At 33.6% G+C, this 14,906-nt stretch overlaps 2 protein-coding genes across 3 annotated transcripts in view; both read right to left on the bottom strand.

Moving 5' to 3' along the window:
- The window catches only part of LOC136420137 (uncharacterized), a 36,463-nt gene extending 27,082 nt beyond the window's left edge, over positions 1-9,381 (bottom strand). The window contains exon 1 of the mRNA XM_066406933.1: positions 9,233-9,381. The gene's annotated coding sequence lies outside the window, so the exon portion shown is untranslated. The remainder of the gene's footprint in view (positions 1-9,232) is intronic.
- The window catches only part of qsm (Zona pelucida superfamily protein qsm), a 41,823-nt gene continuing 28,552 nt past the window's right edge, over positions 1,636-14,906 (bottom strand). Inside the window, exons 6-7 of one of the 2 annotated variants that reach the window (XM_066406926.1) lie at positions 13,315-13,560; positions 1,636-1,646 (exon numbers count right to left, since the gene is read on the bottom strand). In XM_066406926.1, coding sequence (XP_066263023.1) covers positions 13,336-13,560 — 225 coding nt within the window. In that variant the 3' untranslated portion in view covers positions 1,636-1,646; positions 13,315-13,335. Of the gene's footprint in view, positions 1,647-12,178; positions 13,020-13,314; positions 13,561-14,906 lie in introns of those variants that run through there. The other variant, XM_066406925.1, reaches the window with a different exon arrangement.

Here is a 14,906-nt window from a genome sequence, read left to right as displayed (position 1 = left end):
ACCAATATAACATCTTACAACGTTTCTCATTTCCAAGTTGTAGGATTCATTTTTGTAAAAAATCAACACGAGTCTAATTTTTATCAAAATTAACATGTACTAATATCACTGTGGAATTAAATTAAACAAGTTTTTCCAAGAATTTTAGATTCCAAGAGCACGTTAGTTAGCACCTGAATAGCTTCTACAGTGTTTTTAAGGTTAATAGTCCATGCACTACTTTGTCGAGAAGTAACAAAGCGCCTATATTTTTATCAAAAATTGGCGTTTTAGACGTCATTCCGTCGTTTATCGACGGATGCACAGAAGATGAACTGGGGCAAATCCAAATAAATTGGAGACACCTCCCCGAGTAAATTTCGGTACTTTATTTACTTTACCAGACCTATAAATCTCCCCCGGGAAAAAATTACACCCCAATGTGTTCGCTATGGATGGAGGCAATTTGCAACTGGACTTTTCTGGATAGTTTTGTCAGTTCGGACTGAAATATACACATACAAAACGATTAGCTCGCTCGTGTGTTTCGGTTTGTTTGCTTCCGCTCTGTTAATACGTCGTGATAATGTTCTAGGGTTTTTCTTTCGACACAAATAAAACTGAAAACTGTAGATAAATTGAAGGGGAATTTTTCAGGGAAATGTTTTTTGCTTTTTTGAAAGTAATGGTGCTTGCACCCCTTTTAAATAAAGTTCCGTTAAAGGGTCCGATAGATTTTTAGAGCTCAAGACCCATTCCTCTGAGAGTTTGCAGCGTTTTTATTTTATTCCTGCCAAAGAACTTATGTAATTTTTTTATAGATAACTGTAATTTTACTTATGCTGCAAAGCTAACGTTTTATCTGTAATTAAGAGGTTTACGTTAGCCTAAATTAAGGAAGATGGTCGATAATATTATCCCTTTCACTTAACCTTGTCCCTTAACCCACGGCAGAATGAAAGGCTTAATTTTCACATCCTCCCTGATGACGTCGAAAAGTTTAAATACGGTGCTGAAATGGAATAAGTTGAAAAATTGAGAGTAATGGGAGACAAAGAGGGGTAGAAGCGGAAACGCGATTTTTAACAAAAATTTTTCGTATCGAATGATCGTAAGTAATTGTCAAAGATATTAAAAGAATATGGTGAAAATTCATGCATTGTTAAATTTTATGCAGCAGATCCTTAAAGGGATAATAAGCATACATACCTATATGTCTTGCTATGCGTTGATACAGCTTTCATAACTCACCAAAATGTATGTCATAGCCTGAATCTAAGAGAAGATAGGAATCACAATCAAAAGCTTGTATGGATTTTTCCAATTTAAAAATTAGTTAGAAGTGGCAAAAAATATGTCAAAAACGTTAGGAATAGGCCTGAGGCGGACTTCCGATATAGTATATGCATCTTTGCGGTGCTGCTCACGTGGAAATATAGCCAGCAAAGAAAGTTCGATTTTAATTTATCTTCCCCGCATTGAATTTGCAAATGTATATTAGGGCTCGTTTTTCCTGTCCCCGTACGCCTTAATGTGAGACGTGCCCTTAATTTTAAGTTTGGCTTACGTCGGAATACAACGTGGGAAGTTAGAGCTTGGAAAACAAGCAACTGTTGTGTTTTTCATTGCCATTAGGTGGATTTTCAATTACAAGTTCGAATAGAAAACTGACAGAGAATAGAAAATAAAGAACTCGAGAAAGAATACGTATAGTCTTCATTAAGAACATTTTCACAAACTTTTTCATTTACCTTAATGGCAAGATAATATGCAACTTATCGAATTTGGTTTAGAAATCTGGTAATCAGATTGAGGGTTAGGTTATTATTGAGATCTCAAAAAAAGGTTGAATATTGTCACCATGACTACAATTTTTCCCAATTTTGAGTTTATTTTTTATTCTTTTGTCATTAATACGTGAAGTTTTTTTATCTATTTATTCAATAAATCTAAATTTCTACAATCAATCATCTGCATTAATCAAAATTAAATCGAAAGGACACCACGCCCAATCAGTTTATTTAAACGGATTAAAAAATTAGCCGTATTTTTATGTGGTGTTTCTACTAACGGGTCTTTTTAATTACTTAACTTTACAGGGCTAACGAGATTAGGAACCTCGTTTATCCTCGAAGGGAACTCTTTAAAATAATGAAATGGCTGACAGACGGATGGGACCATTTTGTTGATTGAAACCCGACCGAAACGTTGTTTTAATTAAATTTCATTATGAAAGTGTAACGCGGTTATGCAGTTTCAATCATCCATATTATCGCGGCAGTGCATATGTTGCCGCCGGCAACAAAACCGACTCTAATTGAGCCTTTCTGCATCGTCGAAAGGGCATTTCACATTATTAATGACCGCCATTAATTTCTCTTGATATTGCGTTACTATTGTTTTATTCGTCCTTTGTTTATACGGTTTGTTTATCCCGAGTGCCACGCAAATCAAATTGAATGTGCCATGTCAGAATTCGGCAGTATGAATTTATTATCGACAATGTCTTGACTCATGTGGCAGTGGCAAGTTAATCCACCAGTAAAACGACAATTTGCATGCAAAACCCATTTGTAGAGCAACAACTGAATAATAATGTGTCGCAAACCGGGTTTTGTTCTATTAAATATAAATTTGACGTCAAGCTAGTTTTGATGAAATGGCCAATTTTAAAATTGAAAGCTTGAAATAGCGCTTCTTCCATAACTTTATTCACAAAAATGCAAGAATGGTCCATTCACCATAATGTCAAGGAACTGTTGATTTATTAATAAAACTTCAATGACTTGTTTACAGATGGAACTATCTAACGAGTAAAATGTAAGTTTGGTTCAGCAAATTGTCAAGAAAATTTATAATGTTTTTTAAATTAAATCATTATTGAAATTTTCAAAATGGTAAAAGTTTCAAAGTTGATTAAATGAGATAAAAGTTCCTTCTTGCAAAGCACATTGAAGATGTTTGTATGGCTAAAATTTCAATAATTTTAACTACGTCTAATATGCTTAGAAGTAATTAGTCTTACTTTTTATAAATATGGATCCGAAACATACCTCGTAGTCCTTATTGTTCTTCGGTAAAGAATGAAAAGTGCTTTCTGCTAACAAGGAAATAACATCGAAGGCGAAAAAACCTCAAATTTTCGTAAGAAATGCGAAAAAGCACTCTAAAATATATGAAAGTAGAATCCAAGAGTAAAAGCAGATTTACTATCATAGGAGAGAAATCAAATAGTTTGAAAACTAAGTATACGGTACAAAGAAAATAAAATGGAATCAAAGTGTTAGACACAAACTTACATCTCACTGGAAATTTAAATATAATTTAGGCATCTTCTATCTATCGACTATACTTTCATTGAACTTTCGCTTTTTCGAAAATTACAATACTGAAAATTAAAACAAAACATCCTATATATTTCTAGGAGTGCGTAATGAAGCTTTAAATATCAAAGGGGAATAGAACGTAATTTGCATTCATCATAATGTCAAAAACGATTTCACGCTCACTAAAGCTTATTTCCTTCATCAACAGGTGCCATCAGCATATGTAGTGTTTCATTAGTACAATACATATTAAGTACATGCGTTTTCATTTATTATATTGTCAAAAATATCTTTAAAATTTTAACAAAACAAATAAAAAAATAATATGCCTATTGTCATCTATCCAACATTGCTAGATAAAACTATAATCAACAATGTCTTAAAGCAGAGCTTAATCCTCTGGTAAACCAACAATTTCCATGCAAAGCCCATTTTGTAGCGCAAACTGCGAGATAATGCGCCCTTGCTACCAAACCGAAAATAGTGGTGTTATTTTCATAATGGGAAAGGCAAATATGGGCTTTCGATGCATAAACGAGCTGTTTATAAAGAGGAATTTACATCACACGTCAAAACAGCTGCTGCTCTTCAGATAAACACACAAAGGAATTTCGAATTTGGATAGAAAAATATTTATGGTGGAAGGTTCGTATTGTGGATAATGGAAAAATAATATTGGAAAATTTGCTGTTATATGGAAATTAATCAGAGGAGGAAATTTTGACCCAATAAATTCTATTGTTCAACTTTAAGAGGTTTTGCATAATGGATGTTAAAGTGGACGCTTTAAAGGGACAACTTAATCCTGCAATTTTCAAGATAATTTTAGTAGATATTTGCAATTTTAAAAGTCCCCGCGAAGTTTACTTTATGAGCTTAATGTGGGTCAGTCTATAGTGGGCTCGTAAATACACTAATTAACTAATTAGTTTTGAAACCCACTCGATACTCTTATTTGGGGCTCATAATTTATAAAGATGTCGGGGGGTGTGAAATTTTAAAGATAAGAAAAAATTTGACACAAGAACATTAGTCGACAACTGACTGTTGAAAATAAACACAAAATGAATAAAAAAAATTGTTGAAAGAGGCGACGGTGATGGATTAGCTCGCCCTGTCTGCTTTTTTACATGTCTCGAGGGAAGAAAAAAATATATTCGAAAGAAAAACGACGTTTATTTAAATATTCAGCCTAGCACAATATCTGAGGCCTGCTAATAGGCAAATAATTGGAATTCCTGGAGACTAAATTGCTAAGCACACACACCTAACCTGCCCTTTGAAGCCACACGCACAAAATTACTGTCTCAACAACAAACCCTCCTAAATTAGAGGCGCAATTTAGCCTCGAAAATTAAATTCCCAATAGTAATGAACACCTCCGGCGAGGTGGGGGCTTCGTTGTTAGTGTAAGACTCGGGGTAAACAAAGATGTTATTATTAGTTGGTTTAGTTATTCGTGATGGGATGGCAGTAATATTTACTGTGACAATTTTTGGAAAATGATAACTATGTGAAAAAAATATTATTAGAGATGTGTCACGGCCTCAATCAATCTGTTTAATAAAGCAGTTGGTCAATTTATCATAAAATTTCGCCTATTTTCTCTTTTTTGTAATTATGTTATGAAGGACTGAAAATATTTCCAATTTTACAGTTTTCCGGGAAACGAAAATAGCAAAAAGTTGGAGTAACTTTAATAACCAGTTGCAATTTGGCGATAGAGTTGGGATTTTCCCTAAAACTTCTGAAATGAAATTTCATATCCACGTTTTCCCTTTACCAATTGACCTCCAAGATATGTCATTCTGAGGGTGCCTATAATAGTCCCTAAGCAACAAACAACGTAAGAAGGTTTGAAAATTCTGATAATTTGGTATTTAATGGAATTTTTTTGGTTTACAACCTTTCCTGATTTAAGCCTTTTAAGTGGATTGTGCGAATTTGGGACATAAAATTTTCGCTCAAATTGGATTTAAAATATAATAAAGGAATGGAAATAATAAGCAAATTACCTAAATTCTAAATAAATAAAAGTTAATATTTAAGGATTTCTATGGCGTTTACCACCTGTTCCAAATTGTTTATAATTGTCACGGTAATGAAAAAAATAGAATATTTTGAAAAACTGGAACATTAAGGAAAATATAATATATTAAAAACAAAACTCATTATAACATTAAAAAATTTTGCATTTTTGTTATTTTGGCGTTCATTTGACTTGAGACTAGACTTTAAAGTTTTCATTAGATGTGTAAACTTTTGAAAAATATCACTAAAATGTCATAAAATTGAAATTTATTTTATAACTCTCTAGGCTAAATAGTAGCAAAAAAGCCATTGTCCAATGAAATAAAATTTTCCAATTTTTCCATGCCATACAAATCGTCAACATCGTACAAATATCGCTTCTCTGCCCCGAAGTTAGTAGCGTCTTCTATGTGAAAAATCATATTTCCTGGCCAGCTCGTGCTGAAATCGAATAAGAAACTTCTGCCTTCCCTTGCGATTCGACGAGCTCACTTAAAGAAAAATAATATCCGTGAAATATCGAAATAAAGTTCGACTCTAAAAGTTACCGAGAGTTTAACTCGGTAGGGCTTATCTTTAATATTTTTGTGGCTTTGTTTGCCCTGAAATTCCTCATATGAGTGTAGGGTTTTATTATTATCGTATAAATCCCCTTTTCCGGTAGATTCTAGATAATTTATTTATAAGTTAGGAATGTAACAAGTTTTGTTGACAACTATATTATTACATTACATTGACTATAACGTTAAAATGAATTATAATTCTTCTTCACGATAAGCATGTAATGTCGCATTGGTTACAATCTAATTGGTCAAAGCCACCACTTGTCAAGTATAGCTAATAAAATTGAAAAGTTCAATAATTCTTAACCTTTATCTATTTCTTTAATGCAGTGACACAGTTTATATTGCTTAAACTTTAAATTGATAACGCAAACGTTTATATTATTCCTTAAACTCTGTCAAGGTCATTTGGCAGCATGCAATAATACCGCGAGCCTCACTAGTCATTCAATCAAAGATCAAGTCAATCACAAACGGCTCTAAACCGTATAATTGGACATTGGGTGATGCGAATTTAAAGGGACAATACTAATTTTCCCCATTGTTAGCCCGATTCATGGCCAATTAAATTACGTATGCAAATTTTCCCGTCGGTTTGTGATGTGCACCACCGCAATTATGGCAATTTTGTTGTGTAAAACAAGATTCTAATTAGTTTGAGGACAGTGGCGTGTACCTGGCTGCTCAAATGAATAAGCGAAGAAGTTTATTAATTATGGATATGGTTAGGGAATCCTAATCCGGAATGTGTTAAATGCATTATTCTTGGATTAGTTGGTTCACAGTTTCGCAAGAGAACGATAAAATATTCATGATTATTAATTGGCCCAGTTGCAAATTGCGCCCTAAGACTCTCTGCAAGTTGGAGCGTTAACTAAGGATTTATAACTGCATAATGCAACGGATCTGGGGAAATAAACTTTCTATTAGGTAAGTTATACGTTATATGCGAAATAATTAAATTTAAACTTCTCATGCACCTATCAAGTTGTGTAATTTTGCAGCCAACATAACGGAATTGTTTACTTTTCAATTATCAAAAGAATTTGTCTGTTTAAGTTCAATTTTCCATCCGACGATAAAATACGGTCTTAAAACGTGAATTAAGTGAAACTTAAATTCGCTGTAAGAACTAAATTTATATTTTGATTTAGACTATACTAATTAAAGTTATTTCCAGTTTAAATTATGTCCCAGAGAGAGGAGGTTAAAGGAATAAGAAATAATTAAAGACAACAAATAGGTGGGTGAATAAGTTAATATCAGCAATTAGCAATACTTCTTAGAGATATTATTGTAAATTTTCAGTTATTTTCAGTTGAAAAATTTGAAGAAAAATTAAAATGAGTACTGGACTAGAATATCAAATATAGTGCGCAGAAGTTACCCGAAAACAGGGTAAAAATTATCTTTTAAAGAAATTTTATTACCGACACATCTACACACATAATTTTAAAATATGGCTCTTTGTTCCAAAATTTTCATGAATTGTCATAATTTATAAGACTAACTTTATAAATGAGAGATAGGAAAGCAAATAAGATTCACCATATTGTCAAAAAAATACCGTCTCTATTCAGCTAAAAAAAAATTGATCAATTTTAACATTTATTTATTTGTAACTGTTTTTTTATCGTTAATAGATATACGTCTTTTGTAAATATCACCTACTATGTGATATTGCCAATAAATATCTTGAAGTCAATAAAAAAGATTTAATCTGCGGATTCGTTTGTATTACATTTAGTCCGAAGTACTATGAAATCGAGCATTGAAGTGAAAAAATCGATTCTGGAGTAAGTTTTCGGGATTACTCGGGGAAAAAGGATTCTCAAATAGTCCAGAATTAACCCCCCCAACCAAGTGTCAATATTATCTGGCCTTCACGAAATATTTAATTTTTGAGTTGTATGCTCGACTATATATTTTAAGTATTTATAAAGTGATGTAATAATAATTTGTCTTGACTATTTCCACATATTTAATTGACCTTGTCATATCACGTGTATTTGCACAAACTTTAGTAAATTTTTAAAAATGTACCAAAACGCTAAACTTGCAGCAGAAAATAAAAAAAGCTCCGGATTAATGTGTGGATACGTTTGGAAACATTTATAAGATTAAGGTATCAGGGAATCAGCCTTATATCCATTTAATAATTGTACGAAACGTTACAAATATAGCCTTAAGGAACTAAACGAATTATCTGACACCTAACTGATTTTGTTAAATAGGTATTGATAGATAGAAATAATGATTTGTCTCTGTTATTAATAATGATGAAGTCGACGTTCATTATATGTCTTTCTCAAGGCGCTAAATGTGTGGGTCGTACCAGAGTTAAATTGCAAAAACCAATTTCAATTCAGAAATTCTGTGATAGAGAGGTGTGTTAAATGTTAATAAAGAGAAATAATAGGTAATTATTCGTATTAATTAAAGTTTTTATTTAATAAGACTACTTAAAATCAGATAACATGAAAAAGGTTTCAAAATGTTGTTCAGCTCATTCTGGGGCAGACTCTACATCTAAAAAATTTTTTTGAATTGCAAACTTTAATCCGTAGGTGCTTTGTTATCGAGAGCACAGTTTTAAAATTTGAAAATGATTATTTAGTATCTGCTCTTAAAGCTCAGTTACAGGATTTTTTTCGTACTTTTGAACCTAAAATCGATATCTGATTCCTTGATAAAAAAGTAAACAAACATGTACACATGTTAAAATTTTACCACTAACCCATCAATTTTTCTTTGTAACTAATACGACAAAAGTTGATGTACTAAAACTCATTATGCTTATCAATTATCACTAATTAGGATTGTATTTACTGGTCCTCAAATTTCGATTCGTAATTTGCAATTATTTGTGTAACTTGTTAGCAAATTACGGCTTATGTGGATTGTTGCTAATGAGCAGCAAACAAGGCTCAAATGCAAATATCACAAGTGGCTTGAATGTGGGGAACCCTTTTTTCTTTCTAGAAAGATATTTGCATTAAATTATAATTAAATCATAATTTTGATATCCATTCATTTTAAATGTTTATATCAAATAATTTTAAATGTTTAAATGAAACCTGAGCATAAACCACTGAACAGTGTAGTCGCAGCTGTCATTTAAATTTTTAACATATCAACGTTAATTTATATATAATACATGAAATACGAATTTTCGTAATAACCGGAAATATACATTTCCAGTATAAATTCACCGATGTTGAGCATTAATTTTACCAATAAAACAACATCAAGATTGTTAACTCCTAAAATTATATTTCGATTTAAAATCGACCAAAGCTGAAATTCAAACGATCACCTCTATTGAACACTTACCTCAACCCCTTCAAAACTTCTCCCACCCAAGCACAGTTTTTCTCTTTGAAACGTAGAGCCGCGTAATATCACGTGCCACAAAACTGCTCAAAACCGGCTCCGGGGCTCCGCAATTTGTATTTGCGGGCCACCGAACAACTGTCAGCTCAAACTGCATCCCTCGACGTTTTGAGAGCAGCCTCCGGATCTTTCGGCGCCTTTCGGCTCTATTCGTCTGCTCCCGCGCTCTATTTTAAATGTTTGGCCCGTTCCGACTTATGTATGTGCAAATTGAAATTGGGCTCTATTTTTAGAGGGGGAATCACAAGGGTGACAGGTAGATGGATTTTATAGAGGAAGTTTAAACAAATTTCGTTTCAAAGCCAATAATGGGGGATTAATATCTGGGAGACATTCCCCGGGCATTTTCCCCAAGCGTCAATAAATCAATTAAATCTATCCATTATGCCATTAATATTGTGGCCTGTCCCGTAAACCGATAAGGGTATATATTTTATTGAGAAATATCAAGGATTAATTCTCGCTCTGTTTCGATGATGGAGTTTGAGGGAGTATTGTGTTCCTAAGTTTCACGCTTTAAAGGTGCAGTAATGTATGAAACTCGCTCCTCTCCGGGGATGGGATTTAATATATTTTACCTCGCAAGGCGTAGGGGGGGGGATTAATAAACGTAACAACGCGGCAGACAACAAGCATCCCCCGACAGGATCGTAATTCGTAATGTAACAGGGTAATGGGTGTTCAAAACGCGAACGCTCCATAAAACTATAAAAATCCATATTCGAAATCCATTTAACAAAGCATTTTGTAACATAAATTCGGACATAAAACGACCACATAATAAAAGAGCCATATTTCATCTATTGTGGTATAAAAATGCTTTTATTCGGGACGGGAAAGCCTCTATTATAAAGTTTGGAACCTGTGGGAAATCCTCTGTAAAATATTTACTTTTATTTCGCTTTTGGAGACCAACTAGGAACGTTTGCTTTTTAGTTTATCTTAAAAGGAAAATTTATTATGGGGACCTCCGATGAATAGGTTTTTAGGTCTCCGTTAAGGTTTATGCGTCGTAAAGCAAAAAGGACCTTAATAGGAGAATTAATGAGTTATGGAGAATAAAAAGGAAGTCTGGCAACATGGAAAGACGCTAATGGATGTTAACTTGTCAAGTCGAAACAAAGGCTAAGCGTTAAGATGAAAAAAAAATCTGAAAATGTTGACACCTTGATTAGATGATCAGTTGAAACTGAAAAAAAGGGAAAACCTAATGTTGCCTAGTCTCGATTTGCATTCTTGAAAATTTCTTTTTACAAGAAATAGGATCATTTTCAGTCAAGTTATCAAATTAAGTATGTCAAATCGACTCGGATGCTTAAAAGATTTTGTTATTTCAAAAATTGTGTTAGTCACTTCAACGAATAAAATCTTAAATTTGACAACATTGATCCATCCTTCCTCAATGTTGACGAATCGACACATTTTCTCTGTAGATTCATTAATACTTAATAAGGACGCTATTACCCATGCGACTTATACAGGATGATTACAATTCTGGTCTCTAAATAATTGACAAATTCGTTAGAAACATGATGTTTCTTATTTCATCAAATTGGTAAAAAAATTTGACCTCTGCAGCAGATTGAGGAAAAAGATATGAACTCAAAACTGAATCTGATGTCATTTTCAAGTCGAGTTTGCAGTCTCTCTCGCCTTTTGATAAACTTCTCATTTCCGCAGTTTCATATTAATAACGAAAACTCTGAAAGTTTCAATACAACTCCGGCATAGATTATTATAAACTCAAATTCGGCCCTCAATAGAGAAACTCCTCCCGAAACTGGGTCAGCCTTTCTAAGACTGAATCAAGCGGTGTCAGACGCAGTTTTTGTTTCCTGTTTGCTCAGCTTCGATTTTCGCATAGTCTCTCACTAATATTAAAACTTGCAAATTTCCAATTTAATCTATCAGACGATTAGAATTTATTCCGATGCAGCTTTGGCCTGATCGATCGCAGACACAAAAGACGGACACATTAAACTAGCCCTTTTTTTGACCCTATTCAAGACCGAGAAGTGAAGCTGCCAACGAGAGATTTAGTACTGATTATCCCTTTTAGTTAGAAAGATGTAGTCGCTGCGTACTATCATTATCCAATTTTGTCAGATATTTTCTCTTCCCTCAGTTTCTCAGTCTGATTGGTGCATAAATTTCGCATGGTTTCGACTGAAACCATAATGGAAAACTGCGGTTTCGATTCAGACAAGTTGCGACAATTAAATAAGTCGAACTTGTCAGCTAATAAGGGCCCCTTGAATAGTCCGCAATTACGTCACAGAGAGTAGACGTGTGGAAACTCTGGTTACTGACAAGCAATTACCAGGAAACAATCGGTGGCAGATGCTTAAGTGTGCAGGAAAGGAAACTTGAGGTATTTGCTTGGATGTCGAGAGGCGGGTTAAGTTTGTTCAAATGTACTATAGTTAGGAACTTTGTTAAAAAAAAGTTCTCAATAGGATCGAAATACTACTAAGCGAAATACTCAAAAAACTTCTCATGAGACTATAGAAAAATGCTTTTACGTCTATAAAACGTCATCGTAGTTCCCATAGAAAAAAAACAAAAATTACGTATCCAATGTTCTGTAGACGTAAAATTATTTCGAAGATGGCCTTATTCCTTTGACTCTAATATGGCAAGGTCCATCTACTATATCGTTAACCCTCTTTATCGCACACACTCAAAGCTTTAAACACATATACTGTAGAATATGATAACGTGATTTTTATTAGTCGAAAGTGCTCGGTGTCTATATCTGCCTCTGTCTGGCTTATGATAAAGTGGTGGGGGTGTAAACTGCAGTGGTGAGTGCTATAGAACTGTAGCAGTTACTGTTAGAGAAGGTCTAGTTTAGAAATTTTGAGAGTAAAACACTGACTTGTTGTTAAAAAATTTATTAATGGTATTTAAAGTTAGGTCGACTAGTCTTTATGTGTGTGTATGTTTAAGTCAACACAATATTAATTTTTTGCAAGTTACTTAACAACGTTTTCTTTTTCAAGTTATTATATTAGCTTAATGGCTACTAGTAAATTAAACTGGCAGTTTAAACAGTATAGGAATACATTAGAGAAGCATATAACATAAAAGAAACATCGTAAAGGATAATAATAGTAATAGTGGCAAATTTGGGAAGTGACAGATGGTACTGAAATATAGTTATTTACAGGGCCTAATGTTTTTATACGTGATCAAAGAGCAATTCTGCGTTTCACCCAGTATACATTATTATCACAGACGTATATACAAAAAAAAATAAATACATAAACTTGAATATGTACATTGATTGTGGCTGCCCGTGTAATTCTAACAATTTTGCATGCGTGTCGAAAACATTTTAAGTACTCCCAAAGAATCCCATTGAAATTTTAACCTTTTGCAAAATTCGCTATCCAGGGGGTTTAAACGATTAAGCGTTCCGGGCACGTGTATATCACAACATGCAAAACACACCCCCGGAACTGGGAAAATTTTTCCCCTTTCGCGGCCGTCCCTTCATATTAAAAGCTAAATTCGTCGGTGTTTAACAGTAAATTCGGGAAGTAATTTTTACACACTAAAAAAAAATTAAAGTAAAACGTTTCTAAGTACCAGTAAAATCAGTAAAAACGGGCTTAGCAGATTGAAACTGGGGGAGGCAGAGGCTTCACCTACTATCGAAGTGTATTTTTGTTCTTCTTTGATATCGCTAATCAGATGTGGTTCTCCATCGATGTTCTTGTATAATCTAGAATTGTTAAAAAAAAATTATTCTAACTAGCACGCATCAAGCCATCTAAGTGCCGTCTAATGATAATGATGAGTATAAATATATCGTACGGAATGTGTAAAGTCTTATGTTCAATGAAATTTGATATCTGACCTAATAAATTTCATCTGCGCACAACTTTTCAATTACTTGCAGATAAATTATTATAATATTATTTCCACGTGAGGGGCAAACGGTACAGGAAGAAACAGACCTTAACAAGAATACGCACGGCGAGTAGCTCTCAAGCTTTTGCTGTCTTTCTAAAGAGAACATTTTTCATAAAAAAGGAAACTCACCGAACTTCGTCAGTTTTCTGGTCGCCAACGATCAACTTTTTGTTATTATACATTTTAGTTTGGTTTTTCACCACTTCTTCGAAGTTTTCGCCGTCGTCGTCATAGTTGACCTTTATGAAAGATGTAATCGTCACCTCGAAGATTTTATTCGGATCCGAGGGCATGGTGGATATTGCTCTTTTCCTACGCCCGTATCCTATGGAGCCGTCACTGCATTCTACCTGAAAATCACAATTCTATAACTCGAGTCCTCTATCAATCTATAAATGTTTTTGTTTCTTTACAAATACATTAGTAAACACACCTTTATAAGGCTGCTCGTTCTTTTCTTATGTGAGTTATATATTTCTTTTTTGTGTGCAATAATAGTCTGAGAAATAAAAAATCTTCCTGATAAAGGTTGGAATATACGCGTGCTCATAAATGTGGGGGTGCGAGAATGATAAATGGAACGAACGAGGCGTGGTTTATAAGCAGGTTATGGTGTGGGTGATAGACCTAACTTAATATAAGGGCGAAAACAAATTACAATAGACATTGTGGCCGAAAGGGCTGTGTGTATGGTGTCAAGCATTGTTCCTTTGATCGGGAAATGTGGTATTAGAATGCATGGCTTCATCCTTATACAAATAGGATATGTTGTTTAAATTTTTATTCCACCACTGGCAGACACGCCGCCATTAACTGTTAGATAAAAAGATACCGAAAACGTGTCGTAAAAACAAGATAGTTATCTCAAACAAATCAATTGAGTATTTATTAAACACAATTAACGAGTGATAGTATATGATAGGTTTCATAATTAAATCGAAAAGAAGTCAATAAAATAATCATGGTAGGTTTTTAATGCCGATTTCCAGCTATTTGACAATGTCTCTTTGTATAACTTTGACGATTTATACAAAGGTTGTTACAAAATATTACAGCAAATAGATTTCTGTAATTTTTGTACATACGTTTTTTCATTAAAGAGAAAGGTCATCAAAATATTCTTAATCGATAGACTCAATACCCCATTTGTTTTGTATCTGTACGAAGAGATAAATTAACAAACAAAAGGGCTCTTCTTCTATCTAATAATCAAAGTCTTAAATAACTAACAGTCATTGAATATGCTGTTTCAACGAGTTGCGCGGCTTTCACTACGTATTTACCCGAATTCGGCATTAACGGATTAGATAGGGTAATATTTCACTTTGCACCTGAATATTGAACAATCGACGTTTTTGCCTATTTTGAACTTGTTTTGTCGTATTTCGCAAGCATTTGTGTAGATCCGCGCGAATTTATTGCGTATTAAATAAATAATGGTAAAACGCGGTCTGTATATATTTTATATTGAAATTTTGTAAGTGAAGTCCTTTGTGACTATAAAATTATCGATAATTTGAAAAATCTCTAAATCATTAGAAATAGCAACACAGCCACGTTCTTTCGTTTCCAGTATCTCATATCCATTACTCATACGGAGTCTCGCCAGCTGCCAAGATCAGAACAATATTGTCAGACTTTAAAGATTTTCTTTACACGTGTAGAAAATATTGACACGTTGATATTTCGACTTTAA

This window comes from Euwallacea similis, chromosome 3, assembly GCF_039881205.1.
Source record: "Euwallacea similis isolate ESF13 chromosome 3, ESF131.1, whole genome shotgun sequence".
Taxonomy (NCBI): domain Eukaryota; kingdom Metazoa; phylum Arthropoda; class Insecta; order Coleoptera; family Curculionidae; genus Euwallacea; species Euwallacea similis.
Note: the sequence above shows the minus strand (reverse complement) of the source record. Positions and strands in the feature narration are given on the sequence as shown.